At 42.9% G+C, this 27,807-nt stretch overlaps 2 protein-coding genes across 2 annotated transcripts in view; both read right to left on the reverse strand.

The window, feature by feature from the left end:
• The window catches only part of LOC137425804 (fibronectin-like), a 1,588,206-nt gene that overhangs the window by 1,296,388 nt on the left and 264,011 nt on the right, over nucleotides 1–27,807 (reverse strand). The window lies entirely within an intron of this gene.
• LOC144891467 (uncharacterized) overlaps nucleotides 1–27,807 on the reverse strand; it is a 53,930-nt gene that overhangs the window by 8,471 nt on the left and 17,652 nt on the right. Inside the window, exons 4-11 of the mRNA XM_078775083.1 lie at nucleotides 27,486–27,746; nucleotides 21,282–21,587; nucleotides 19,915–20,187; nucleotides 11,720–12,058; nucleotides 8,680–8,799; nucleotides 6,153–6,286; nucleotides 4,273–4,437; nucleotides 3,858–4,037 (exon numbers count right to left, since the gene is read on the reverse strand). Coding sequence (XP_078631209.1) covers nucleotides 3,858–4,037; nucleotides 4,273–4,437; nucleotides 6,153–6,286; nucleotides 8,680–8,799; nucleotides 11,720–12,058; nucleotides 19,915–20,187; nucleotides 21,282–21,587; nucleotides 27,486–27,746 — 1,778 coding nt within the window. The remainder of the gene's footprint in view (nucleotides 1–3,857; nucleotides 4,038–4,272; nucleotides 4,438–6,152; nucleotides 6,287–8,679; nucleotides 8,800–11,719; nucleotides 12,059–19,914; nucleotides 20,188–21,281; nucleotides 21,588–27,485; nucleotides 27,747–27,807) is intronic.

Genomic DNA, 27,807 nt, shown 5'->3' on the forward strand with positions numbered 1-27,807 from the left:
TTTTTTAACTGAACAATCTTGTACAGCTCTCCAACTTCTTCTCCAATTACATTTTTTTTTACATAGTCGAGACTCGTGAAAGAGCTAATACTCGTACACTGAATTGATCAGGATGCAACAGGACAAAATGAACAGCAGACAGAGAGAGATTGGGGGGGGGGGGGGAGGGAGGAGGGAAACACCAACAGCAGAGCGGAAGGCCAAAGTAGAGGGAGGCGGATAAACAATTGGTGTGGGTAGGAATGGGAGGGGTGGGGGGGGGGGGTCGGGGGTCGGGCAGGATAGGATGTATGGGGTGGACAAGATGGATACAGAAGGAAACACCCAGGAGGGAAAACTGGAAATTTGGAAGGAAGAGGAATTGGGGAGGGCGGAAGGGATACAGGGGGTTAATGAGGGAAGTAAGGACCATGGTTTTGGATTGGGGATGATCTAAAATGGTGGTGAACAGCTGTCTTGAAGACCTGGATGGAAGCATGAGTTTGAAGAGGATGTGGAAGTTGGTTCCATCGGTGGGGAAAAAGAGGACCAAATGAGTGGAGGAGGTGAGCCGTGATCCTGGATTTATGTAGTTTCACCAGAAGGAGATTGACGGTGGACCATGTGTGCCCTGCAGAAACCTGGGGTGGGAGAGACAGCCCAGAAAGTGCATAGGGTGCAGACGAGAAAGGAGGCGGTAGATGACAGAGAGACCATCGACCTGTCTGTGATGGTGAAGTGATAGGTCAAGAGACTCGGTTTCATCTCGGGCGATTCCAATAATGGTTCCACGGTGTCAAACTCAGCAAGATGTGAGGCAGGGGAGCCAGCTCAGAGGGGAGAGCAGCACTCCATCAAGCTGCAAATGAAAACCCTTGTAAGTGGAGAGGAGTTAAGGTATGCCAAGAAAGGTGTTTGTACGACAGAGGATGCCAAGTCGGCTGCTGGCTTTGGAGGCCAACTTTTGAAATGTGGTTTACCCAAGAAAGATCATGCCTGATAGTGAGACCCAGGAGTTTGATTTGGTGATATGTCGCTACTCCTGCGTTTCACCAAAACCGTGGCACCTCCCTGGGTTTGCATTGGGGATGCATCACCAACTTGATGGTGAGCGACTAACACGCACATCGTCAAAAAATAAACTCTTTCCTCATCTATCCTCCCACATGTTATTTTCTTTTCTCAAACGTTTAATTCCCCTTCACTCCCCTTCCACTCTTAAACTCACACAAGTAATATGTCAATGCTCGGTGGCGTAATGTTTAAAGTGTTGGCTGTGAGTCTGGAAGGATGGCGCTTTGATTGTAACCCTGGCCGGGTTATACCAAATACATTAAAATGGTAAATGCTGCTTCTTGCTTTGTTAAAACTCAGCATTTTAAGCAGAGAGCACAGACAAATCCCATTGGTTGACGTCCGTGGGGAGGAGGAAATATATACTTATTTGTCCCACTGACTGTGGAGAGAAAAGCATCATCATAAAGATGGCATCGCCAGTACCAAAAGTGCCCTGGGAAGTTGTCAGTTACCCCAAGATCAACAGCTGTGTTTCTTTGAAGTCATATCTGGTGTTATCTCATATGTTTGTCAGGTATATATGTTCGTTATTTGTGTTCCATCTTCTCCTTAAGCCTTAAATCACAGATTCTTACCTGCCGGTCTGTGGACAGCTGCCTGTTCGTGGAAGGAAAGCTACCGGTCTGTGGAGTAATTGCAAATATTTTTTTTTTACTTCAACTCACATGCTAACTACACCCAACGAATAAATATATATATATATATATATATATATATATATATATATATATATATATATATATATATATATATATATATAATGGTATCTGTAATCTGGTTCTCCAACCTAATGAGCGGACAGTATGACGTCATCGCCATGCATGTCCGCATTGCCTGCAAAGCTCCAGAGGAACCATCTAGCAGTGCGTCATTACGGATTATAAATCCAGATACTGTCACAAGTGCATGCAAAACTCACAGTTACCGACCTGGTTTCGCCCTTGTTGGGGCTTCATCAGGGCAACGCAGTGAGGCTTTCCATACACTTGTAACTCTGTGAACCTTTCGGTTTTTATATCAGTCACTATGCGACTCCCATATCATCAGTGGAGAACCGCCAGCAAGGTGTCCCATACAGCTGCTGCTGCACCTTGCTGGGAGCGATAAGCACCGATAAGCACTTATCGATAAGCAACGATAAGTTACATCCGCAATGCGGACATGCATGGCGATGACGTCATACTGTCCGCTCATTAGGTTGGAGAACCAGATTACAGATACCATTATTAGTAACTCCCAACCGCAACCAGGTCGACTCCATATGATGAGTGGATACCAGAGATAACGTCACCGTGTGGCAGGCGGTGCTTATCGCTCCCAGCAAGGTGCAGCAGCAGCTGTATGGGACACCTTGCTGCGGTTCTCCACTGATGATATGGGGGTCGCATAGTGACTCATATATATATATATATATATATATATATATATATATATATATATATATATATATATATATAATATATATATATATATATATATATATATATATATATATATATATATATATATATATATATAATGGAGCAAGTGCATATATGTATCATCTATTCCAGGGGCAGATCCCAAATTTTTGAAAGGGGGTTTCCAGAAATGAAGGGAACAGGATGCATACTCACCTATATGCTGCAAGTGTGAAGCTATCAAGGTGTGGGGTCCAGGGCCCACATAAGGGGCCCAGAAGTTTTGGGATTTTAGATGCTCTCAGGTACACTTAGTATCTGCTGGCCACATTGCTATGTGCTGGGAGGGGTGGGGGGAACGTTTGTTTTGATTTTAAAGTATATTTTATTTGTCTTTTCATTATTAATTTTGACGTGATTGAAATGGAACCTGTAGCTTTGTCAACCTAAAGTGACATCACATGAAAACAATCCTTTTGTAATTTACTCTGAAACAAAACACGTTTATTGTAGTAATTAAATCATAGTTTTTGAACTTGTTCAGGAACTCAGAGGATGAATATTCCTGAGTAATATAACTTATGTTGCAATCGGGAACAGTTCTCGTTCATAATGTGAATGTTCGTGAATATACGACGCGCAGTTATAGTTACACTTTCCATGAATATATATATTTTTTCACACAAGCAAAGAACCCACTCTGAGCCTCCCACTAAGCCTAAGGTTTGATCAGTTCTTAGGCGCCATGACGGCATATGGTGTGGCAGTGGAAGTCGCAGGATATTTTTTATTTTTACCGGCATTGTCGACTTTTCAAGTCATTCCATCAGGCATTTCATGTGTACTCAAAGGTGGGTGACATTAGAGGCCGCTAAACTAGGCAATTATACAACAACAAAATATTACTGTGAAAAGTTATTAGAGATGGGCCTGAAGTATGGTCAGTAAAGACCATTAATTACATAGTTCAAAATTGGCAGTCTGTGGTCATTTATTGCTGACCTTTGCCAGTCCTTGTTGAGAAAAAGGCTAAGAACCACTGCTTAAACCATGTATAAGAAAATGATTTGTTAGCAAGTAAGGATGAAAATATCTTTTACGTTAAATGCAAAGGGACTAGGGAGCAGAGAAATTTCAAATTTTTTTGGATGTAAAATCCCAGTTCATGGAAGCGTGAGCTGAAAGAGGGTAGAAGGACTACATGTGGATGTACAAGGGGATGAACCAACAGGAGGAGTTAGAAGAGGGAAGGCAACACACAGGAAGTTGTTGGGGAAGGTTAACGAGGGTAGTTAAGATCAAGAGCATGTACGGAGAATGATAAAGATATTTCCCACTTTTGAAAAGGCACACCAATTGTTGTTGCTTGTATAAAAACAAATAATAAAACCAAAGACATACATTATGCAAGTTGCTGATGGCAGGGACAGCTGGGACTTCATTCCATGTGACCTTCAGTATCCAAGTTGCATTAAAATTAATGCTGAAGTTTTTGTGCACTTGCTCTTCTATTTTCTGCCTCAACTCAGCATGATCTTTACTGCTTTGGCTATGATTTGTTTTTCCAGTGAAGTCATATTCCTGCAAAATTCATAAAACAGTAAGTTAATCACAGTGTGGCAAAAGTTAATGAGATACCAAAGAAGGGGGCATGACTTACTCTGTCAATGCTCCCATGAAATCAGCTCTGGCAGAAATACACTTCTTATCAGTGCTCTAAATAATTATAAATAAGAAGATTTAAATCACTTTTATATAAACCATTGATGCTTCTGGTTACGTTACTTAAAAATGATATAATTAAAACAATATACACCTGATAAAAAACGTCTCCAACTTCACGTGACAAATCTGCATCATCCCAGAACACTGCAATTGTGGCGGTGTGATACTCTTCCTGAAAGCCAGCAGTTGGTGGGTTGGGATAAGGAAAGCGGGCGTCTCCATTTTTCAAAAAGATTATTGCCCCGTTGTCAGTGAACTGCAAAAAAGTCACAAACTTTCACTTTATTGTCAATGAAAATTCATAAACAAACTTTGAAGAAGATTTTCGAAAACAACTATTGCATTCGAATGCATATTATTGATAAATAATTTAGAGCTGCAAAGTAGTGTTATTTTCTGACTGAGCAGCTTGGTTTCTAATGATTCGCATTTAATGGTGTCTTTCTCCATGGTGTGTATGGGTGGTTGCCTGGAAAATTTAAAGCAAGCATACAACTCTCCCATCCACTTTCTCAACAATCCTCTCCAAGAAGTTCTGTCGCTCAAGCTTTTGGGTCTCACTATCTGCCATGAACTTTCTTGGGAAAACCACATTTCCAAGCTGGCCTCCAAAGCCAGTCGCCGCCTGGGCATCCTCCGTCGTGCGAAGTCCTTCCTTGGAACACCTGAGCTCCTCACCACATACAAGGCTTTCATCCGCAGCTCAATGGAATACTGTTCCCCCCTCTGGGCCGGTGCTCCTGCCTCACACCTAGCCCGGCTTCATGCTGTTGAAAACAAAGCTTTCAGAATCATTGGAATCTCCTGCGATGAAGCCAACTCCAAGGGCCTTTCACTCACTCACCGCAGGCAGGTTGGTGGTCTTTCTGTCTTCTACTGACTCCTCTCCAGCCTTGCTCCCTCAGCTCTCTCTGTGCTCTGTCCCCCAAATATTCCTGCAGGTCGCACAAGATCTGCCAGCAACCCTCTTATGGTTAAACTGCCAAAATCTAGGCTCTCTGCTCACCTTCACTCTTTCATTCGCCTTTTCTCCTGCCTCTGGAACAAACTCCCCCACTCCCTTCAATCCCACTGCTCCCTCCAGGTCTTTAAAACAGCAAAACCTTGATCTTTTCTACCCCCACTAATTCACCCCAGATACACTTTTTTGAAATTCCAACTTCTTTCCTGGAAGTCCTTGCAGTGTCCATATGTTTTATACCTCTCCCACCTCCCCCCAAGCCCTCTCCCTCCCACAATTCTCTCGATGTCCTTGCTCTCAAATTTTGTGTTTGTGTCCGTCCTTCCCCCTCTCTCCCCATCTTGTCTACCGCTCCCCTTATTTTGGGTTTTGTGTGTCGGTTTGACTTTTTGTGTGATTAATGTTCACTCTTTCATGAGCCTCGATCTTATATACAAAAAAAAAAAAAAACCTGGTGAGCATGGCCATTTCCATCAATGGATGAAATTAAAACTTTGTTTATTTCAACGGTCTTCATAAAGCAGACAATCAGGGTTACTTTTGTATCCAAAATAGGCTTTTAATTTCACCAATTACTTCATGCACCATTAATACAAAGCAGACACATCTCACCTTAAAATTTAATTTGCAAAAAACTTAATTTTAAAGACTTTATTATACTACGAAAATGTCGTGTAGTCTGTCGCTCGGTTCCTCCAAATCTCTCGGTTGCCTGAGATACACAAATTGGCTCTCCACTCGGTGGTGTGGTGCCCTCTCAAAGAGCGAGTCAACACTGCCTCCTCATTAGGAGGTGTGGCTTCACCTAATAAACATTCTCTGGGATTTTAAAAACTGTTATCCCCCATCGTGAGTCACGTGACAATATGACTTAACATTACCACATGTAAATAAATTGCAAATATATCATCAATATTTCAAACAATTTGGGAATTAAAGAGCAAATATAAAGAAAACATAAACCCTTTTAAATCTGGTACAACAAGAACATCGCAAGTATTTGTACTTACGTAGAGATTGTAGAACATTGTGGAGCCAAAAGGAATTCCGAAAGGAGGAGCGAAGATGTTTGAAGTAAAATCGTCTCGCCGGGTTCCAATATGGTCATCACCAACTTCATCTCCAAAGGGGAAAAGGCGAAATTCTGGAGTGTAAATAAAAAGGGAAACACCAAAATAGTTAATGCAAACGTTGGCCGAGATTTGAATCTATGTCAATATGGTTTATTTTAAAATGTTACAGTGGATGATTATTTCAAATTGAACCATGCATGAACATGTATAATTTTTATTAACTCATTGTGATAAATAAATGACGAAACTATAAAGTTTAATTGACAATTAACATCTTTTTTATATATTCTCTGCCAGTCTGTCCATCTGCCCATCTGTCTGCCCATCTGATTCGGGCTTCAAAATTAAATCGCTGCCTTTTTTTGCTTCGTATCATGTACACAAGAGGCTTCACATGCCTCTGGTGTACAAGAACTGCAACAAGTTGCCTGCCGTGGTGCTGTGGTTACGTTAGTGGATATATGTGTGGTTATTTGGAGAGATGAGTGCTTCCTGAGAAGAATAAGGTAAGTGGAGGGGGGAGGTAGATGATTTTAAAGATCTTTAGGTTGGCAGGCTGGTTTTAATCAAGCAACAGCTTTCGCAAGCACATGTAGCTAGACAAGTATAAACTTGCATGGCGTTTAACTATTGTCTCCACCACTCCCCTCTCTCTCTCTCTTCCCCCCTCCCTCTCTCTCCTCTCCCCCCTTTACCCTCTCCCCCTTTCTCTTCTCGTCCACCATCCCCTCCTCGCTTCTCCCCCGTGCTCCCCCTCTCTAGTCCCACCTCCACCCTCCCCCTCCCCCCGGGGAGGACAGAGAGTTGGGGCTCTGAGATAGTGGAAGGGAATTGATGAGACAGAGATACGAGGGGGAGGTTTAGATATTGGGGTGGGGGAGGGATTGGTTCTAAGGCTTAGGGTGGGGAGGTGATTAAAGCCTTCAGGTTTGGGGGGAGTTTGAAACTTGGGGTTTGAGAGTGGGGGTCGATGACTTGAGGTTTGTGATGGTGTGGACAAGGGGACTTGAGGACAAAAAGTCACATTTTACATTGTGCAAAAAATTTTCCACAGGTACCTGCCAGTCTACATAATTACTAGAAGGGCACTCGGTAGAGAGCATTATTCCACCAGGCTGAACAGTTTACATTTTCTATCCCACTAATATGATGCATCTGCATCCGGGCCTTAACCAAAATCTAATCAGCTTGTTGTTGTCACTGACCCAACTCATCCATCAAGTTTTGTCATAATCCGTTGAAATATCATGTTATTTATCGTTTTTCGCCCTATCTCTCAATGGTGAAGAATCACTTAAAAATTCTAGTATCCGGATCCGTTTCCAGATCTTCTCCAAAATCTACATAATTCGTCCTCATCACATACCAATCCCATGCATAACATTTCGGCCGTATTTGTCCATAACCTTTTGATATGGATGTTTTGGTCATCCTTAACCATCCATAACCTTTGGACTCATGCTCAGAGTCAGACAAACAGACAGCCAAACAGACAGGGGTGAAAACATAACCTATGTCCAACTTCGGTGGTGGAGGTAAAAATAAAAATAAAAACTCCTTATCCAGATGTGGATATCCGTATCCGGATCTGTATTTTCACCAAAATTGAAGAAATTCTTCCTTGTCATACACACAACATGTCCACAAAGTTTCATCTGAAACTGTCCATAACTTGGAGATATCATGCTATATATCGCTTTTGGCCGTATCTCTCAATGGTGAAGAATCACTTTAAAAAGTATAGTATTCAGATCCGGATCCAGATCTTCACCAACATATAACCATTTTGTCCTTGTCACAGATCCAACCTGTCCACCGAAGTTGGTCCAAGTCCGTCTGTAACTTTACGAGATATCCTGCTCACAGACAGACAAGACAGGGGTGAACACATAACCTCTATCCACCTTCAATGGTGGATGTAAAAAGCATGAACTCCTATGGCTATGCACAGGTTAGCAAAGCAGATCCTGATCCTCACTGCATCCTCATATAGAGGAGGGCATATTGGAATGTCAAGCATATATAAAGGTAAAACAACAATTGCATTCATCAGGATCTGTCTTGGCAGCCCGTGCATTGCCACAATAATTTATGATTCTTTTAAATGTAACTATCCTGGCTGTTTCTTCAGTTCTGCTTCTGTGGACCACACACAGGATGGTGTATGGCACATCCTATTGGTCAGGATTCATGCAGCAAAAGCCAGTGGTGCACATGGTCTGTCGTCCAACATCAGTGAAGGAGTTTATATTTGATACTTCACCAGGTTGTTTGTGAATTATAAATTGTGATTTAAATAAATAATCAGACTGACAAATACAGTTATTTGTGGTTCCAGGACAAAGACAGTAATTACAGAGGCAATATCATTTTGGTGGTTCTAAAGTATTAAATAGTGCTGTGTAAACAAGAATACATGGTTCTTATTGATAAACATGCAAAATTGTACATATTTAATATTTACCGTTGCATGTAACTCCATCTCCATAGTAACCTTCTTTGCAGGTGCAGGTGCAGGACCCATTGGTGTTCGTGCAAATGGCTCGGTGAGGATTGCAGGGGTTGGAAAGGCACTCGTCCACATCTGAAGAAAATTCAAGTTATGTAAGTAATAGTCTTGTGGGAATAGTACCAGCTGTTGTGGTAAAAGATGAGATAGCATATGCTGAAGAGTAGCAACCTTATCACGACATTGCATTTATACCCTTGAACACACAAATTTCCCCAAAATGTTATCACTTATTTGTGCACTACTTACTTGTTTGCATCACACTGTTTTGTGCTTTTTCTCTTCATTGTCTAATATTAAAACATTCCCTTTACTGCAATTGCTTGAAGTGTGCAAATAAACGAAACCTCAACTTGAACTTTTATGTGCAAGCTCGCAGATAGAAGGGTCGAAGGAAGGGATTAACAAGACAAAACTAGCACGGCACTCGGAAGAGAGCATACCTCCGGTAGGCCTAACAGTTTACGTTTTGTATCCCACTGATAGGCCAGATCTGGATTCGGACCTGAACCAAAATCTAATCGGCTTGTTCTTGTCACCTAACCAACCACAACTTTTTGAAATACCGTATCATGCTACATATTGTATTTGGCTCTGTCAATCAATGGTGAAGAATCACTTAAAAATTTTAGTATCCGAATCCGGCCATAACTTATTGAGATATCGTTATATATAACAATTTAAGCCCAATCACTCAATGGTGAAGAATTCCTTTATAAGAAAAGAATTTCATAAGAAAAGATTGCTGAAAGAATGCGTGCATCATCAAGGGACATGGGAGGGATGAAAGGATAAAAATAAAGAGGGAGCAAGACATGAGAGGTCACAAATAGCTTTGAAACCACAACATGTACATGTATTGGATTGGGGAGAAGGACATGGGAGGAGTTGTAGGGGGAGGGTGGATTGGGGAGAGTCAAAAAAATTTCACCAGATTCAGTGGCATAATGGTGGGAGTGTCTGCTCTGAGCCGGGGAGGTTGGAAGTTCAAACCCGGGCTTAGGCGAGCCATACGAAGGACTTAAAAAATTGTAAGCGCTGCTTCCTTGCTTGATGCTCAGCATTTACAAAGGGCATAGCACAAAGAAACAACCATAGGGTGGCAACAATTGCACAAGCCTGATTGCCTTGATAGCCGACTACTGGGTGGAAGTTCCTTGCAAGGAAGCTCATATGTGCAAAATAAATAGATAATTGCCTAAGTCTCTTGATATGGTCAGTTTTACCATAATGTGTATCTCTGTATTCCTCATCAAATGTGGTAGAACACTTCAAACCACCATTGTGGTGTTTGAGGGTTGATGTGAGGTGATTTATGTATAACAAGCATTCTGAATATTGCGCTGCAATACATGTCCCCTACCGGCAGTCTATCGTCCCGAAAACTGTTGGGGAAATTACCAAAGTTCAAAGTGCCATAACTTGGTCAAAAACGATCGAAACGTAGTGAAGTTCGAGTTTGATCTGTAACTTATCATGAGGAAACCACGTACCAAGTTTGAAATCATTAGCATTAAGAGTTTAGAAAAGAAGTCCGGAAAACTGTTCTTTGCGTGACGGACGGACAGACTGACAGACTGACAGACAGACTCACAGACGGAGGGACGGAGTGCAAACCTATAGTCCCCTCTGGTGTACACCGGTGGGGGACTAATAATAAAAGTCAGTGTGTATGTATGTGTGTCTCCTCCATAACTCCAAAACTATGAAACCTAGCGGCCCCAATCTGTGTATGAATACGTCTCGACCTTGAAGGAAATGCATGGATGAAAACTGGGTGTTTGTGTGTGTTAAACCACCCTCGTTGAAGATGAATAACAGGGTGCTCATAACAAAAAAACCCAAAAAGCCTTACTAAAATGGTGGTCTGCCATCTTGCCCACTGTCACATCGCTGGGTTCTTAGGCCGCCATTTTGTTTCTGCCTTTTCAAATGTTGCTTGCCTTAGAAACACGATTTACTCATGGAATAATTAAAGCACATATTCAAATTTGGATTTGGATTTGAGGATCGGATCCTGTTCAATAGATAAGTAATAAATTGACATATGTGGGAAAACGTACACGCCAGACCAGGAATCCAACCCAGGTCCTCTGGTAAATCGTACCAGTGCTCTGCCACCTCAGCTATCTGGGTGACCCTGACCAAGCATGCAATTTTCCCAACCATATATGTTATGTGGCCTACTTCCAAAAGATGACATGCAGTATCTAGGTTAACCTATTTTGTAGCAGGTAGCAGGAAGCAAACTATAACCATAACCTCATGGTAGTGTAAATATGGGGTTTATACAGTAGTTAGTTGCACGTCTTAGGGCAGAGTGGAATTTTAATCAAAAATTGGGGGCAACAACAATGGGGACAACCATAAAAAAAACACTCCTTGATAGAGCAGTTAACTGGGCAAGGAGCATGCATGGGGGCCAATGACATTTTGCTATAACGACATGATAAAGAGTAAAATGGTGGAAGACACGATGAACAACATATATTAGAGGATTTACCTTACTCATCATAAATCTGCTTCTGTGACTACAATCTCACATTTACATCATGTGTGAAGTTGGATGGTAAAGTGTGCAAATAAAACTTTAAAAGTGCTATTTCCAATCATGATAAAAAAGAGCATTAGTTAAAAGTTGTAGTTAATGCAAATACAATGTTTAGCCACTCACTCTCATCTTCCTGCTATCTTACAAAATACAAGCGACCAGAATTGCCCTCCTCAGCCCCACCCACTCACCCTAAATAGTCTTCTTTGCACCTACTATATACACGACTAACTGAAGTATGGTACAAAATAAAGACAATGTGGAGGCTTGAATAAAATATGATATACCAAAACAGGATTGCATTATTTGTTTTGTTATCTCGTGTCTGTTGTTAATAAGATACAAGTAAAACATGAACTCATTTGCAAGAATTAGGGTCATCCGAAGACCTTTGCAGTTGTTTATAAATCTACTGAGGCGTACGGATCCTGACACTAATTTTACCTTGTGCTTTCCATGTAACGTTGAAGCCTCGTCTTGGTTCAAACGATGTTGTATGAAAAAATATGCGCAAGATGTTAGAAGCCGACACAAATGTCCGGCCCTCATCAGTGGCATTGCACATCATGATCTCTCTTTGTGAAGTCTGCAAGTAACCCAAGCCAAGCCAACTGTTCCAACAGCTGTCGACATCATACAAATCAATGTCGATGACAGAGAGTACCACAACATTCCCGGCAGGTGCTGTCACGTCCCACACGCAGTCCACATTGCCTTCATAAAAATGTGGGTAGCCTGGAGAGGTTAGCCAGCCATCTGCTGAAAAGTTTCCTCCACATGGTTCTGCGTGGGACCATAATCCACATGTCATATTAAAGGTAAATAGAGGTACTCATGAAAATTATTAATATTCTTAATCAAATAACTAATTTCCCTGCATTAAAATGATGAGGGGTTTTGGAAACATAACTTGAGGTTTTGGTAAGAATATTCCATATCATTCACTGTTGTTCACAGACAGACAGACAAACATACAGACAGAGAGACAGACAGACAAACAAAGACAAATCGGGTGAAAACATAACTTTCATCCACATTCAGTGGCAGAGGTAATAAAAACCACATCAGGAGTACAGAAAATAAATCATTTGGCAAGCAAACATACAAGGCTTTCATCCGCAGCTAAATGGAATACTGTTCCCCCTCTGGGCCGGTGCGCTCCTGCCTCACACCTAGCCCGGTTTCAAGCTGTTGAAAACAAAGCTTTCAGAATCATTGGAATCTCCTGCGATGAAGCCAACTCCAAGGGCCTTTCACTCACTCACCGCAGGCAGGTTGGTGGTCTTTCTGTCTTCTACCGACTCCTCTCCGGCCTTGCTCCCTCAGCTCTCTCTGTGCTCTGTCCCCCAAATATTCCTGCAGGTCGCACAAGATCTGCCAGCAACCCTCTTATGGTTAAACTGCCAAAATCTAGGCTCTCTGCTCACCTTCACTCTTTCATTCCCCTTTTACCCTGCCTCTGGAACAAACTCCCCCACTCCCTTCAATCCCACTGCTCCCTCCAGGTCTTTAAAACAGCTGTTCACCACCATCTCTTATCTTCCCCCATCCAAAACCTTGATCTTTTCTACCCCCGCTAATTTCATCCCAAATCCACTTTTTTGAGGTGCCGACTTCTTTCCTGGAAGTCCTTGGTGTCCTTGCGTTTTATACCTATCCTGCCTCCCCCCAGGCCCTCTCCCTCCCACACATCTCCCGATGTCCCTGCTCTCAAATGTTGTGTTTGTGTGCTTCCTCCCCTTCTCTCCCCATCTTGTCGACCACTCCCCTTTTTATATACTTTGTTTGCTTGTTTGTTTGATTTGTTTGTTTGATAAATGTTAGCTCTTTCACGAGTCTCGACTCTGTATACAAAAAAAAAAAAAAAAAAAAAAAATTCTTGCTCGGGGTGGAAATGTGCATTTTGGAGCGACCTCGAAATACTATTCAATTTGACTGAAATTTATGGTGTATACTTTTAATGGTCAAATGAACGGGGGCACGAGGTTGGAGCATGACTTTTCAAACTTTTTTGGTTTTGGGCCACCCTAATATATATATATATATATATATATATATATATATATATATATATATATATATATATATATATATATATATATATATAACTGTAAGAAATAGTAGAAACTCCAAAGTACGAGCAGGGCATCTCATTTGTATTGAATATATAATCGTTAGATTAAATAAGACGCGGACGTAGCTTCAGGACGTCGATCTTTAATTGTCGACAAGCTTTCGACCAACAAAGGTCTTCTTCTGAGTCAGCCCCAAGTTCAACGGAAGTTCAACGGAAGGGGAGCGACAATTAAAGATCGACGTCCTGAAGCTACGTCCACGTCTTATTCAATCTAACGATTATATATATATATATATATATATATATATATATATATATATATATATATATATATATATATATATATATATGTATATATATATATATATGACAAGGCTGGTGAGGTCGGTGCACTGTGATTGGCTCCTGGCAAGATTATCTTATAGGCTTATTAAAAGCTGATATTCGAAATCTGATTCAATATTTTTTATGACTGGAACTCATGGCTCAAATAATTAGTTCGAAATCTAGAGTGAAATAAATAAAAAAAATTGAAAAAATTCTATTATAAATTTTTTTGCAAAAATCAAAAAATAATTGTTTATTAATAAAGTAGCGCCACAAGTGTGTAAAATCACTGTCCGTGTAGCGACTGTTATTGATACGGGTCCCAGCAGAGTGTTTATATGTACAGTCACGTGAAAAAGTAAGTACACCCCATGTAAAGTTTTGACTTTTTCAACATATTTCAACATAGAGCTATTTGATCTTCATTTCAACAATATTGATAGATAAAGGTGATATAATATAACAAATATCATGAAACATTTACATTTTGTAGTCCATTCTATATTTTAAATAAACATAAATGCAAATTTCGCATGAGGAAAAAGTAAGTACACCCTTGCCTCTAATAGGTGGTATTGCCCCCTTTGACAGAAACAACCTCAAGTAGGCGTTTCTAGTAACTGTCTACCAGACTCTGACATCGACTGGGCGAAATTTTTGCCCACTCCTCCATGCAGAATTCTTTCAGCTGTGCGATGTTTGAGGGGTTTCTTGCATGCACAGCTTGTTTCAAATCCTCCCACAACATCTCGATGGGATTTAGATCCGAGCTTTGACTTGGCCATTCCAGAACCCTCCGTTTCTTTCTTTTCAGCCATTCCTTGGTGGATTTACTGGTATGTTTAGGGTCATTGTCATGTTGCAAGGTACACCTTCGGTTGAGCTTCAACTTTCCGACAGATGGCCTCACATTATCCTCAAGCACTCTCTGGTACAATGAAGAATAATTAATAGTGGATTCTATGATGGTGAGCTGCCCAGGCCCTGATGCAGCAAAGCTGCCCCAAACCATAATATTTCCACCACCATGCTTTACAGTTGGTATCAGGTCCTTGTGGTCAAATGCTGTCTTTGGTTTTCACCAAACATGTCTTCTGGTACTGTGGCCAAATAGCTCTACCTTTGACTCATCTGTCCAGAGCACATTGTTCCAGAAGTGCTGGTCTTTGCCGAGGTGTTCATTGGCAAACTTTAGTCTTGCCCTGATGTTCTTTCTGGACAGCCAAGGTTTCCTCCTGGCACACCTTCCATGTAGATCAAATTTGTGCAGCCTCTTTCTAATGGTAGACTCGTGCACTTTGACATCAACAGTGGCAAGAGCTACATGTAGGTCCCGTGATGACATTCTGGGGATCTTAGAGACTTCTTTCAGCATCTTGCAGTCTGCTCTCGGGCTGAACTTGCAGGGGCGGCCTGGCCTGGACAAGTTGGTAGTTGTTTGGAATCTTCTCCACTTGTAGTTGATCTTCCGGACAGTCGAATGATCGATTTCAAATTGTTTGGAGATCTTTTTTAAATCCCTTCCCAGACTCGTAGGCATTTTTAACCTTCATTCTGAAGGCCTCAGAGAGCTATTTTGATCTTGGCATGGTGACACCGCACACTTCAACAACAAAGAGAAACCAAACTAAATGTCTGAGGTTTAAATAAGACACGTTCCTCCAAGATCCTCTCTGACGATGTTGTCATCATTTGCACCTGAGCTGGTGCACCTGATTTAATTTTAGGTATTTGAAGTAGTGATAAATGTAGGGGTGTACTTACTTTTTCCACATGCGAAATTTGCATTTATGTTTATTTAAATTATACAATGGACAACAACAACAACAACAGGCATTTTAAGGCCATTTTCCCTGCTAGAGCGGGGGTTAGCCTTGCTGTCCCCATGACAATCTTCTCCATATTGCCCTATTTTCTGCATCTCCCCTTGTTAACCCCCTTGCCCGCATTTCTTATTCGACCATCTTCAGCCAAGTCTTTCTCGGTCTTCCCCGTCCTCTACTTCCCCCCACATTCATTTCCATCACTCTTCTCAACCAGTCACTTTCATCCTTCCTCAACACATGACCAAACCATCTCAACCTGTTTCTCTTCACAGCATCCATCACAGGCTCTATTCCCATCATCTTTCGCAATTCATCATTTGTCTTCCTCTCTCTCAACGATACTCCACACATCCACCGAACCATTCGCATTTCTACCCTTTCCAGCCTTCGTTGCTGCTCTACGTTCATTACCCATGTCTCGCTCCCATAAATCATAACACTTCTCACACATGCAGCATACAGCTTTCCCTTCAGCTTCAACGACACTCCCCTCCTCGTCAGCACGCCACTCAGTTCCCAAAACTTCTTCCATGCACATCTCACTCAAGCAACCGCTGCCGACTCTGATCCACCTTCTCCATTCAGCATGTCTCCTAGGTAACAAAATGTTTTCACACCTTCCAGCTTCACGACGTCTCCAAGATCCAACTCAACATTTCCTCCATCTGCAGCTCCCTCTGTGCACACCTTACACTTGAATGTAGCTGCCACACTGGTTAATGACCCTCTCAGACCACTACATTTTTGATGTACCCACTCAGCGCACATTGTACATTGAATGGAATTCACTCCGACACCCTTCCTGCACACAGCACACGGCCACTTCCCAGTTCTTTCCACCTCACCACATGCTTTACCACTTGCCATCACCTTCGTTTTTCCGATATTCACCTTCAGACCTTTTGTCTCCATACATTCCTTCCACTTGTTCATCTTCTCCTTCAGTCCATCCATACTTTCTGCAATCAACACCAGATCATCTGCATACAACAACTCCCACGGTAAACCCTCCTTTACGTTCCGAGCCAGCACCTCCATCACAGCTACAAATAGTAGTGGACTTAGTACCGACCCCTGATGCACTCCCACCTTCACCTCAAACTCACCACTGTTCCCGTCCTTCGTCCTTACAGCTGTGCATGCTCTTTTGTACATTGCCATCACCACTCTGATCAACCATTCCTCCACTCCTAACTTCCTCAATGCCCATGTCACTACTTCACGTGGAACCCTATCGAATGCTTTCTCCAGATCAACAAACCCAAGAAACAACTTCTTCCTCTTCTCCATATACTTCTCCTGCAACTGCCTCACAATAAAAAGCGCATCTGTCATTCCTCTTCCTGGCATAAATCCAAACTGCATTTCGTCAATCTTCACTTTCTTCCTTGTCCTCCTCTCCAACACCCTTTCCAATACCTTCATTCCATGCTCCAATAACTTTATCGCTCGATACGAGCGACAGTCCAGAGGGTCACCTTTCCCCTTGTATAGAGGGACGAGGGTACTCAGTTCCCAATCCACTGGAATGCGGCCTTCTTTCACCACCAGATTGCAGATCTCTGTCATTCTCTTCACACCCCAATTTCCCGCTGCCTTCAACATATCTCCCACAACTCCCATCGGCCCTCCCGCTTTTCTACTCTTCATTGCTTTTATCACTTCCTGAACTTCCTTCTCGGTTATCTTCTCTGCCGGTCCTAAAACTGGGTTACTCTCTATGTTGCCATCCCATTCATTCTTTGTATTCAACAGTATTTCCATATATCTCTTCCATCTTCCTTTAATTCCATGTGGGTCCACAACGATTCGTCCCGCTTCATCATTCAAGCAACTCACCCCCATCACATCGCACCTCTCTTTCGCTATCTGCTTTGCAATTCTGAATACCGCTCTCTGACCCTCTTGCGAATCCAAGCATTCTCCGAACATTTTCCTACATGCCTCCTGTGCCTTTGCTACCTCTTTCTTTGCAGCCTTCTTGGCTGCCTTATAACTTTCATGCTCTGCCTTTTCTGCCCCCGTACCCTTTGCCTTCTGCCACTCCTTGAACTTCTTCCTCTTCTCGTCAATCCTCTTTCCAACTTCGTCATCCCACCACCATGTTTTGAGTGCCTCGGTGGTCCTTTTGTCCATCCACATACCTCACCAACGGCTCCCAACAGACTATCTTTCATTGACATCCAACCACTTTCAAGCTCAACCACATCATCCCTGACCATACTCAGCCTCTCTTTTAATGCCTCCCTCACTGTCACCTCTTTCAGCCTCCACACCTTCATTCTCGGTTGGTACTTCACCCGCCGAGCTCTCCTCGCACCTTTCACCCTTATGTCACAGACAACCAAGTGGTGCTGTGAAACAGCCTCTTCCCCCGGGATCACCTTTGTGTCCCGGAGGTGCCCCCTATCTCGCCTACGCACCATCAGGTAGTCAACGGTTGTCGTTGACCCACCTGACGTGTATGTAACAAGCTTATTATCCTCTTTCTGGAACTGAGTATTACAAATCAACAAATCAGCTCCATCAGCAAACTCCAAAATCCTTTCACCTTCTCCATTTCTCACACCATATCCTTAAACCCCATGAACTCCCTCAAAACCGTCCATACTCCTTCCCACATGTCCATTTAGGTCTCCTCCAACCACAACAACTTCCTCATCTTTCACGTTTTCCATCAGCTTCTCTATCGCACACCAGAACTTGTCCTTCTCTTCATCACTCCAACCAACCTGCGGAGCATATCCTGAGATGATGTTCACCAAGAGCTTTCCAATCATCATTTTCACCATCATCAACCTTTCACTCACTCTCATCACACTCACCACACTGTCTACAAACTCCTCAGAAAACAGGACACCAACACCATTCACGCCCTCCGGGCACCCTTGCCACACAAACTTGTATTTCTGTCCCTGCCTACCCTTCACCATTCTTACACCACTTCCCTTCCATCTCATCTCTTGCACACAACATATGTCCACTCTTCTTCTGACCAATACTTCCACCACTTCTCCTGATCTACCTGTCATTGTCCCTACATTCCATGTCCCAAACCTCAGAAACCGATCTCCACGTCGGGCATCAGACTTTTCGTCGTCATAAATGGAATGATTTCCATCCTTGCTTCGATCGGGTTCCCCACCTTGAGTTTTGACGAGAGGGAGTGGGGTCCCCCACGGGGTACTTCGGGCTGTACCCTGCCCATATGTAGTTGTAATTGTCATGGTTCTCTTTTTGAGGCAATGTTTTTATGGCCGGATGCCCTTCCTGACGCCAACCCTTTTCGTCGCCTCTTACGACACGCAGGGATACGGTGTACCTATTCTAAACCGGGGCACACACCGGGGAAATTATACAATCGACGGTAAAATGTAAATGTTTCATGATATTTGTTATATTATATCACCTTTATCTATCAATATTGTTGAAATGAAGATCAAATAGCTGTATGTTGAAATATGTTGAAAAGGTCAAAACTTTACATGGGGTGTACTTACTTTTTCACGTGACTGTATATCTGCACACGATGACTTCTTCTTCTTTATCTGGCAATGTATTTTGCAACCAAAAAACGTCTGTTTGCGGTTTTGAACTCCAACCCCTGCCCTGTGCCTTCACCCGATTATCTATTGTTGGAAAGGTAATCATCGATTTACTTGGTTGAAAAAACTGTTGGCATGGTTACGTATTCCATTTGAACATGCGTGAAGATGAGTCGGGAAGAGAGGGGAGACGAGGGAGTGGGGAGGGATGGGGGAATGGAGGAGGGGGAAAGAGGAGTGGGTGAAAGAGGGGAGTGGGAGAGAGACAGGGGAGTGAGGAAGAGACAGGGGAGTGGGGGAGAGAGTGGAGTGGGGGAGAGACAGGGAGTGGGGGAGAGACAGGGAGTGGGGGAGAGACAGGGAGTGGGGGAGAGACAGGGAGTGGGGGAGAGAAAGGGGAGTGGGGGAGAGACAGGGGAGTGGGAGAGAGGGAGTGGGAGAGGGAGGAGAGAGGGGAGGGGGATCCTATGCTAGCTTTTCCCATCACTTGGGACAGGTACTCATCCTAGTGAGGAAATAAAGAAGTAAAGGGAACGATATTTAAAAAGAAAGTGGGATGTAACCATCTGGTATCTACAGTATATATATACGGTGGATATAACAATCCCAATAAACTTAATTCTCTGGCCCAGGCCTATTGCATGTAGTCTAAGTCATGTGAAAGATGATCTTTGTGTCCCACATTCCTTCAAAATACGTCTTATGTTGTTGAGGGATGTATACATATACAGCACAAAAATAATTGGCATTTAACCTGCATCACTGGTGCCAACGTAAAGGCAAGAGCTGTGCAAAGCATAAAACACAACAAAGCAATCTAAGAAAGAAGGTGATTGATGGAAAAGGTTGGTGGAAAAACAATACCTGTCATCGCCTCTAAAGTGATGGGCACACTGTTTCCATTGGAGATAACAGAAGAGACGTTCACAGAGTACTTCTGCCCAGGTAAAAGTTGAGCAATGGTGAGCGCTGTCTGATTGGTGCTTTTGAAGTAAGTCAAAAATGAACTTCCAAGTTGAAACCATGTTACATTGTAGCTGTAGTTGTCCTTGTTAGGATCACTCGGTGCACTCCAACTGACAGTGATGGAAGTGATATTACGTTTAGTCGTCGTGAGGTTTGCTGGAGGTGAGGGATCTGCAACAATATAAACATCAATAGACAAACAAAATTGGTGATATTAGTGAAGGTAAAGTGTATAGCGGCATCATTTTGCCTTTCATGTGGTAATGTGTAAATATGCTTGTTCTCGAGTTGATCGAGGGTTTTTGGTACCAGGTGCAACCGGAAGTTATGAGTGAGGTTTGGTTGGTCACAAAACACAACGAGATGGTATTCATGGAATACTTACCCCGCACAGTCAACTTGGTGCGAGCAAACTGTTCTGTCTTTAAATATTTTTTTGATCCAATATGGCTGCCAGACCACGTGACCGATGACATCATAAATTTACATTCTCCAATAAAATTGTTGCATCGATCACGCTCAATAAATTTCAAACTGATCAGACTAAGCATTGTACTTGTGGCACGCATGACATCATCGTTGACAACACTTATGCCCCATGTGGAGTTCTTTACAATAAGCCACATTTCAATCTTTTCATGGAGTGGTTTCAGAGATATGGAGGTGCAACTTTTTTTTCTTTTTTCCAAGATGGTGCCTATATCACGTGATCACGACATCGTAATTATCAATAAAACGATTCTACTGGAGGAGGCGCTCCTATGGTGATAATTTCGTGTCCATTGGACCAACAGTTGCAGAGAAAAAAAAAAATTCATACTGATCAGATCAAGCATTGTACTTGTTGAATTATGAGGTCATAATGAAGGCACCAACGACATCATCATTAATATATCTTATTCCCCATGGGGAGCACTTGACAACACACCATGTTTCAATTTTTTCCATGGAGAGGTTTCGGAGCGAGGTGCAAAGTTTTTCGATTTTTCCAAGATGGCGCCTGTACCACGTGACCTATGACGTCATAATTATCATGAAAAAAATTATACAGGAGGAGCGCTCTTATCTGGCAAAATTTCATGTCAATCGGACCAACGCTTGACGATAAAATTAATATAAAAAATGCAGAAACGTATGACATATGCATGTACGTACGTACGAACGTAACTGATTTCGTAACACTGCTTTTCGCGTCGCGAGCGCAAGGTAATAAAGCAATTTAATAAAGAAGGTAATTGATGGAAAAAGTTGGTGGAAAATAATACCTGTCATCGCCTCTAAAGTGATGGGCACACTGTTTCCATTGGCGATAACAGAAGAGACGTTCACAGAGTACTTCTGCCAGGGCAAAAGCTGAGCAATTGTGAACGCTGTCTGATTGGTGCTTTTGGAGTAAGTCATGATTGTCTGAAATGTCTGATTGAAGTAAGTCAAAAATGAACTTCCAAGTTGAAACCATGTTACATTGTAGCTGTAGTTGTCCTTGTTAGGATCACTCGGTGCACTCCAACTGACAGTGATGGAAGTGATATTACGTTTCGTTGTCGTGAGATTTGCTGGAGGTGAGGGATCTGCAACAATATAAACATCAATAGACCAAAAAAATTGGTGATATTAGAGTGAAGGTAAAGTGTATAGCGGCATCATTTTGCCTTTCATGTGGTAATATGTAAATATGCTTTATCTAGGGATGATTGAGGGATTTCAGTACCGGGTGCAACCGGAAGTTCCGAGTGCGGTTTGGTTTTTTTTTTTTTTTTTTTTTTTTTTTTTGTATACAAGATCGAGGCTCGTGAAAGAGCGAAAATTAATCACACAGAAAGACAAACCGACACATAAAACATATAACATAGGGAGCGGTAGACAAGATGGGGAGAGAGGGGGAAGGACACAAACACAACATTTGAGAGCAGGGACCGAGAGACATGGAGACATCGAGAGATCTGTGGGAGGGAGAGGGCTTTGGGGGGGAGGCATGTGAAGGGGGGAGGCATGTGAAGGGGGGGGAGGCATGTGAAGGGGGGGGGGGGGTGGGAGAGGTATAAACATATGGACACTGCCAGGATTTCCAGGAAATAAGTTGGAATTTCAAACAAGGTGGATCTGGGGTGAATTAGTAGGGGTAGAAAAGATCAAGGTTATGGATGGGGGAAGATAAGAGATGGTGGTGAACAGCTGTTTTAAAGACCTGGAGGGAGGAGAGGGATTGAAGGGAGTGTGGGAGTTTGTTCCACAGGCGGGAGAAAAGAGGAATGAAAGAGTGAAGGTGAGCAGAGAGCCGAGATTTCGGTAGTTTAACCATCAGAGGGTTGCTGGCAGATCTTGTGCGACCTGTAGGAATATTTGGGGGACAGAGCACGGAGAGAGCTGGGGGAGCAAGGCCGGAGAGGAGTCGGTAGAAGACAGAAAGACCACCTACCTGCCTGCGGTGAGTGAGTGAAAGGCCCTCAGAGATAGCTTCATCGCGGGAGATTCCAATGATTTTGAAAGCTTTGGATTCAACAGCGTGAAGCCGAGCCAGGTGTGAGGCAGGAGCACCAGCCCATAGGGGAGAACAGTATTCCATTGAGCTGCGGATGAAAGCCTTGTATGTGGTGAGGAGCTCAGGTGTGCCGAGGAAGGACTTCGCACGACGGAGGATGCCCAGTCGGCGACTGGCTTTGGAGGCCAGCTTGGAAATGTGGTTTTCCCAAGAAAGATCATGGCAGATAGTGAGACCCAAAAGCTTGAGTGACAGAACTTCTTGGAGAGGATTGTTGAGAAAGTAGATGAGAGGGTTGTCCAGTCGATCTTTTCGGAGAGACATAGTAAGAGAGTGAGATTTGGCAGGATTGAAAGACATGTTCCACTTGTTTGACCAGTCTGTGATTTTGTCCAGGTCTTCAGAGAGTGAGGAGGCTGCAGACTGCCTATCTGAGGGAAGAGGAATGGAGCGGCAGAGAGTGGAGTCATCAGCAAAGAGATAGAGAGGATTTTCCAGAGAGTCAGAGAGATCATTGATAAAGACCAGAAAAAGCACAGGGCCCAGCACACTTCCTTGGGGAACTCCAGCCTGAACAGGAAGGGGAGATGAGAGAAATCCATTCAGGGCCACACGTTGACTACGACCAGAGAGGAAGTCCGCAAGCCATGCATGGAGATTTCCATGGATACCATAGGAGGAGAGTTTGGTGAGCAGAGCTGGGTGCCAGACCGTATCAAAGGCCCTTGATATGTCAAGGGAGACAGCTCTGATTTCCTGTTTGGCATTCAGGACCTCCATCCATTGTTGAGACAGCAGAAGCAGCATGTCCAGAGTAGAGTGACCTGGTCTGAAACCAAATTGATGATCAGAGATCAAGCCATTGGAGAAGAGGAAAGATTTCATATCCGAAGCAATGATGGATTCCATGACTTTGCTGATAATTGGGAGCAGGCTGATTGGTCTGTAGTTGCAAGGATCTGTTTTTGCACCTTTTTTGTGTAAAGCGGTAATGTTAGCTGATTTCCAGGATGCTGGCAGATGACCTTGAGCAAAAGATAGGGTTAAAAGAACAGAGAGAGGGTGAGATAGAGCGGCAGAGCAGGATTTTAGGACCCGTGGGCTGATGCCGTCTGGTCCAGTTGCAGAATCAGAGTCGAGGTTTGACAAAAACTCCTCCACCTTGTCAGGAGAGAAGGACACAGAGTCCAGGAGCATTTGGGTTCGACTGGGAAAGGTGGGAACAGAGAGAGATGGGTTTGGGACTAAGGATTTCGAGGCGAACACAGAGTTGAGGCATTCGGCTTTGTCACGTGCGATGTCAACTGTGTGGCCATTTGAGGTAAGGGAGGGGATGGAGGGGGAACAAACACCAGAAACGGATTTGACCAGACGCCACCAGGATTTGGAGGAAGGAGACAGGTTTGAGAGTTCATTCTTGAGTGAGGAGAGATAGTGCTTCCTGGCACTCCTGAGGGTAGACACACACTTGTTCCGAGCTTGGTGGAAGGAACTGAGATTTCCTTCAGTTGGATTAGCCTTCCAAGAGGCAAAGGCAAGTTGTTTCAGGGCAACTGCCTCACCACAAGATTCAGTGTACCATGGACGGGAGGAAGGGTAAGACAATTGAAGGCGAGATGGGATAAATCTGTGCATGAGAGAGATCAGTTTGCTTTGGAAGAATTCCCAGGAAGAATTGATGTCAGAGGCAGTGGAGATGGGAGACCAATCCAGACGATTGATGGCTGCTTGAAGACCGTCCCAGTCGGCCTGAGTGAAATGCCAGACTCATGGTTTGTAAAGACCAGGTTGGTCATGTAAAGGATCAACGCGGATTTCAAATGCCTTGGATGTCTTTTCCTTTTATGCTACATTGGTGGTCGTGACGTGATACAAATGGACGGACAATGTGTTACAACAAATGACCAATCATTCACTGGGAACAATCCAGCAGCTGCGCCTTTCCCGGTCACTCAACCGGCTTCATCTGTGGCAACAGTTTGGTTAAAACTTCCGCCATTCTGGCCTAAGGACCCACAGCTGTGGTTTACCTAAGTCGAAAAGCGATTCAACACCCAGAACATTACCACTGAGTCAACGCGGTTCAAATACATTGTTGGATCCTTTTCACCAGAATACATATATGACAGAGGTGAGAGGTATTTTAATACAACCTCCAACTAATGCTCCGCACAAGATTTTGAAGGCCACGCTCATAAAGTGCATGACGCCGTTTGAGCACCGCCGCTTTTAACAACTCCTTACAATCGAGGACTTAGGAGATTGAAGACCCACACAACTACTGTGTCAAATCCAGCAGTTCTTGGTGACCGCACACCACCTTCGACCAGTCACTCCTTTGTGAGTTGTTTTTGCAACGTTTAACACCACACATCCACATGATACTTGCAGCTAATGCAGAGCTTGCACTACCCGCGACTGCGGATCTGGCTGATCATCTCATTGACACCATTACACCGACCATGGCTAATGTGAGCACATCGCAAAGCTACAATCAGAAATGGCAGACATTAAGCTCCATGATATGCAACGCCAGACTGGATGTATCGCTAAAAAGGCCCAGCAGCACCTGTACTTCGTTAGATGGCTGAAAAAAATTGGTATGCATCGCGATGTTTTAGTGAACTTTTACCGCAGTGTTATTTAAAATATTTTAACGGGATCGATTATAATTGTTTGGTTTGGCAACATCACTGCACACGACCTCAAGATGTTGGAAAGAGTTGTTCGTGTTGCCCAGAGGATCATTGGTGTTGACCTACCTGCACTTGAGGTTATCGACACGTCCAGATGTTTTGCCAAAGCCTCAAATATTGTTAATGATTCTAGTTATCCTGCGTTTAACATTGAGGAATACTGCTGTCAACATTGCAACGAACGCAACAACATTTTTTAACATTGAGGTTGAGGAATACTGCTCTCCCCTCTGGGCTGGTGCTCCTGCCTGACACCTAGCTCGTCTTCACGCTGTTGAAACCAAAGCGTTCAGAATCATTGGAATCTCCCGCGATGATGCTATCTCCGAGGGCCTTTCACTTACTCACCGCAGGCAGGTTGGTGGTCTTTCCGTCTTCTACCGACTCCTCTCTGGCCTTGCCCCCCCAGCTCTCTCTGGGCTCTGTCTCCCAAGAACTCCTACAGGTCGCACAAGATCTGCCTGCAACCCTCTTATGGTTAAACTGCCAAAATCAAGGCTCTCTGCTCGCCTTCACTCCTTCATTCCTCTTTTCTCCCGCCTCTGGAACAAACTCCCTCACTCTCTTCAATCGCACTCCTCCATCCAGGTCTTTAAAACAGCTGTTCACCACCATCTCCTGTCTTCCCCCATCCAAAACCTTGATCTTTTCTACCATCGCTAATTTCACCCCAAATCCACTTTTTTGAAATGCCAACTTCTTTCCTGGAAGGCCTTGGTGTCTTTGTGTTTTATACTTCTCCCACCCCCCCCCCCCCTTCCCACGCCTCCTCCCCTCAAGCCCTCTCCCTCCCACACATCTCGATGTCCCTGCTCTCAAATGTTGTGTTTGTGTGCTTCCCCTTCTCTCCCCATCTTGTCTACCGCTCCCCTTTTATATACCTTGTTTGTCTGTTTGATTTGCTTGTGTGATAAATGTTAGCTCTTTCACGAGCCTCGATCCTGTATACAAAAAAAAAAAAAAAAAAAAAGTTCAAACCACTACATTCTCACCATCGGTACCACAGTATTAAAAAAAACAACCAACCGTTTCAGGAATAGCTTTTATCCAAGTGTGGGTCCAACATTTAAACCATGAATCTTGATTTTTATATGTCTGCTTTTATTTTTTGTCAAATTGTACTTTTATTTGAGAGCACTCGTATTCAAAGAATTCCAATGTCGTTCTGTGATATTCATGGATGCTACGTATGGCAATAAAATTATCTGTATCTGTCAGGTGCCGTTTTAAAAGTTAAATTCATTAATTACTCGAACAAGAGCTGTGAGATCAAGTATTCATGTTTCAATATAACAATCGTTTATAATACAATTTTCAAATTCAACAAAGCTTATATATATATATATATATATATATATTATATATATACTGTATATATAGAACCAAAGGTTTTGGAGTATCAATGGAAGCTCAAACTTTTGGGTCTCTTGGATTTCATATTTTGTTCATAAATACTGAATACTGTTTGTTCGTAAATACTGAATACTGTTTGTTCGTAAATACTGAATACTGTTTGTTCGTAAATACTGAATACTGTTTGTTCGTAAATACTGAATACTGTTTGTTCGTAAATACTGAATACTGTTTGTTCGTAAATACTGAATACTGTTTGTTCGTAAATACTGAATACTGTTTGTTCGTAAATACTGAATACTGTTTGTTCGTAAATACTAAATACTGTTTGTTCGTAAATACTGAATACTGTTTTTTCGTAAATACTGAATACTGTTTGTTCGTAAATACTGTTTGTTGGTAAATACTGTTTGTTCATAAATACTGTTTGTTCGTAAATACTGTTTACTCGTACTGCGTCTCGTAAATGAACAGATAAAATGTGAGTTGAAACAATTTCTTTTCTACTTTTCTACCTTTTCTGCTTTAAACAATTTCTACCCCCGCTAATTCACCCCAGATACACTTTCTTTGAAATTCCAACTTCCTTCCTGGAAGTCCTTGCAGTGTTCATATGTTTTATACCTCTCCCACCTCCCCCCAAGCCCTCCCCCTCCCACATTTCTCTCGATGTCCCTGCTCTCAAATGTTGTGTTTGTGTCCTTCCCCCTCTCTCCCCATATTGTCTACCGCTCCCCTTATTTTGTGTTTTGTGTGTCGGTTTGACTTTTTGTGTGATTAATGTTAGCTCTTTCACGAGCCTCGATCTTGTATACAAAAACAAACCCCCAAAAAAAACCAGTTGTCATTGAAGAAAATTATTTTGTATAGTTTTCTTTTTCATGATTTTAGTTCTACCCAACCAAATAGAGGATGCTTCATGCCCATTTGCTGCATACCTGTTTGTACAATGATGCCTGCTGGATTTCTTCCTGTGCCATTACAGTCTACCAAAGAGACTGTCACAGAGTAGCTTCTGCCAGGTAAAAGTCCCATGATCATGAGGTCTTTGTCGGTTGTAGTTTGATTTTGGATTTCATTTCCAGAATATGACCAAGAGACAAGACTGGTGTCGGTGTTATTTCTTGGGGAAATCCAGCTGATGGACACAGATGTTGTGTTGTGTGCTGTCACTGACAAATTAAATGGTTGGCAGGCATCTGGTATGGAAAGAAAAAAGAAAATCACATTGTAAAAAAAAACAAAAAAAAAAACTTCTGA

Source organism: Myxine glutinosa, chromosome 4, assembly GCF_964187855.1.
Source record: "Myxine glutinosa chromosome 4, kmMyxGlut1.1, whole genome shotgun sequence".
Classification (NCBI taxonomy): Eukaryota; Metazoa; Chordata; class Myxini; order Myxiniformes; family Myxinidae; genus Myxine; species Myxine glutinosa.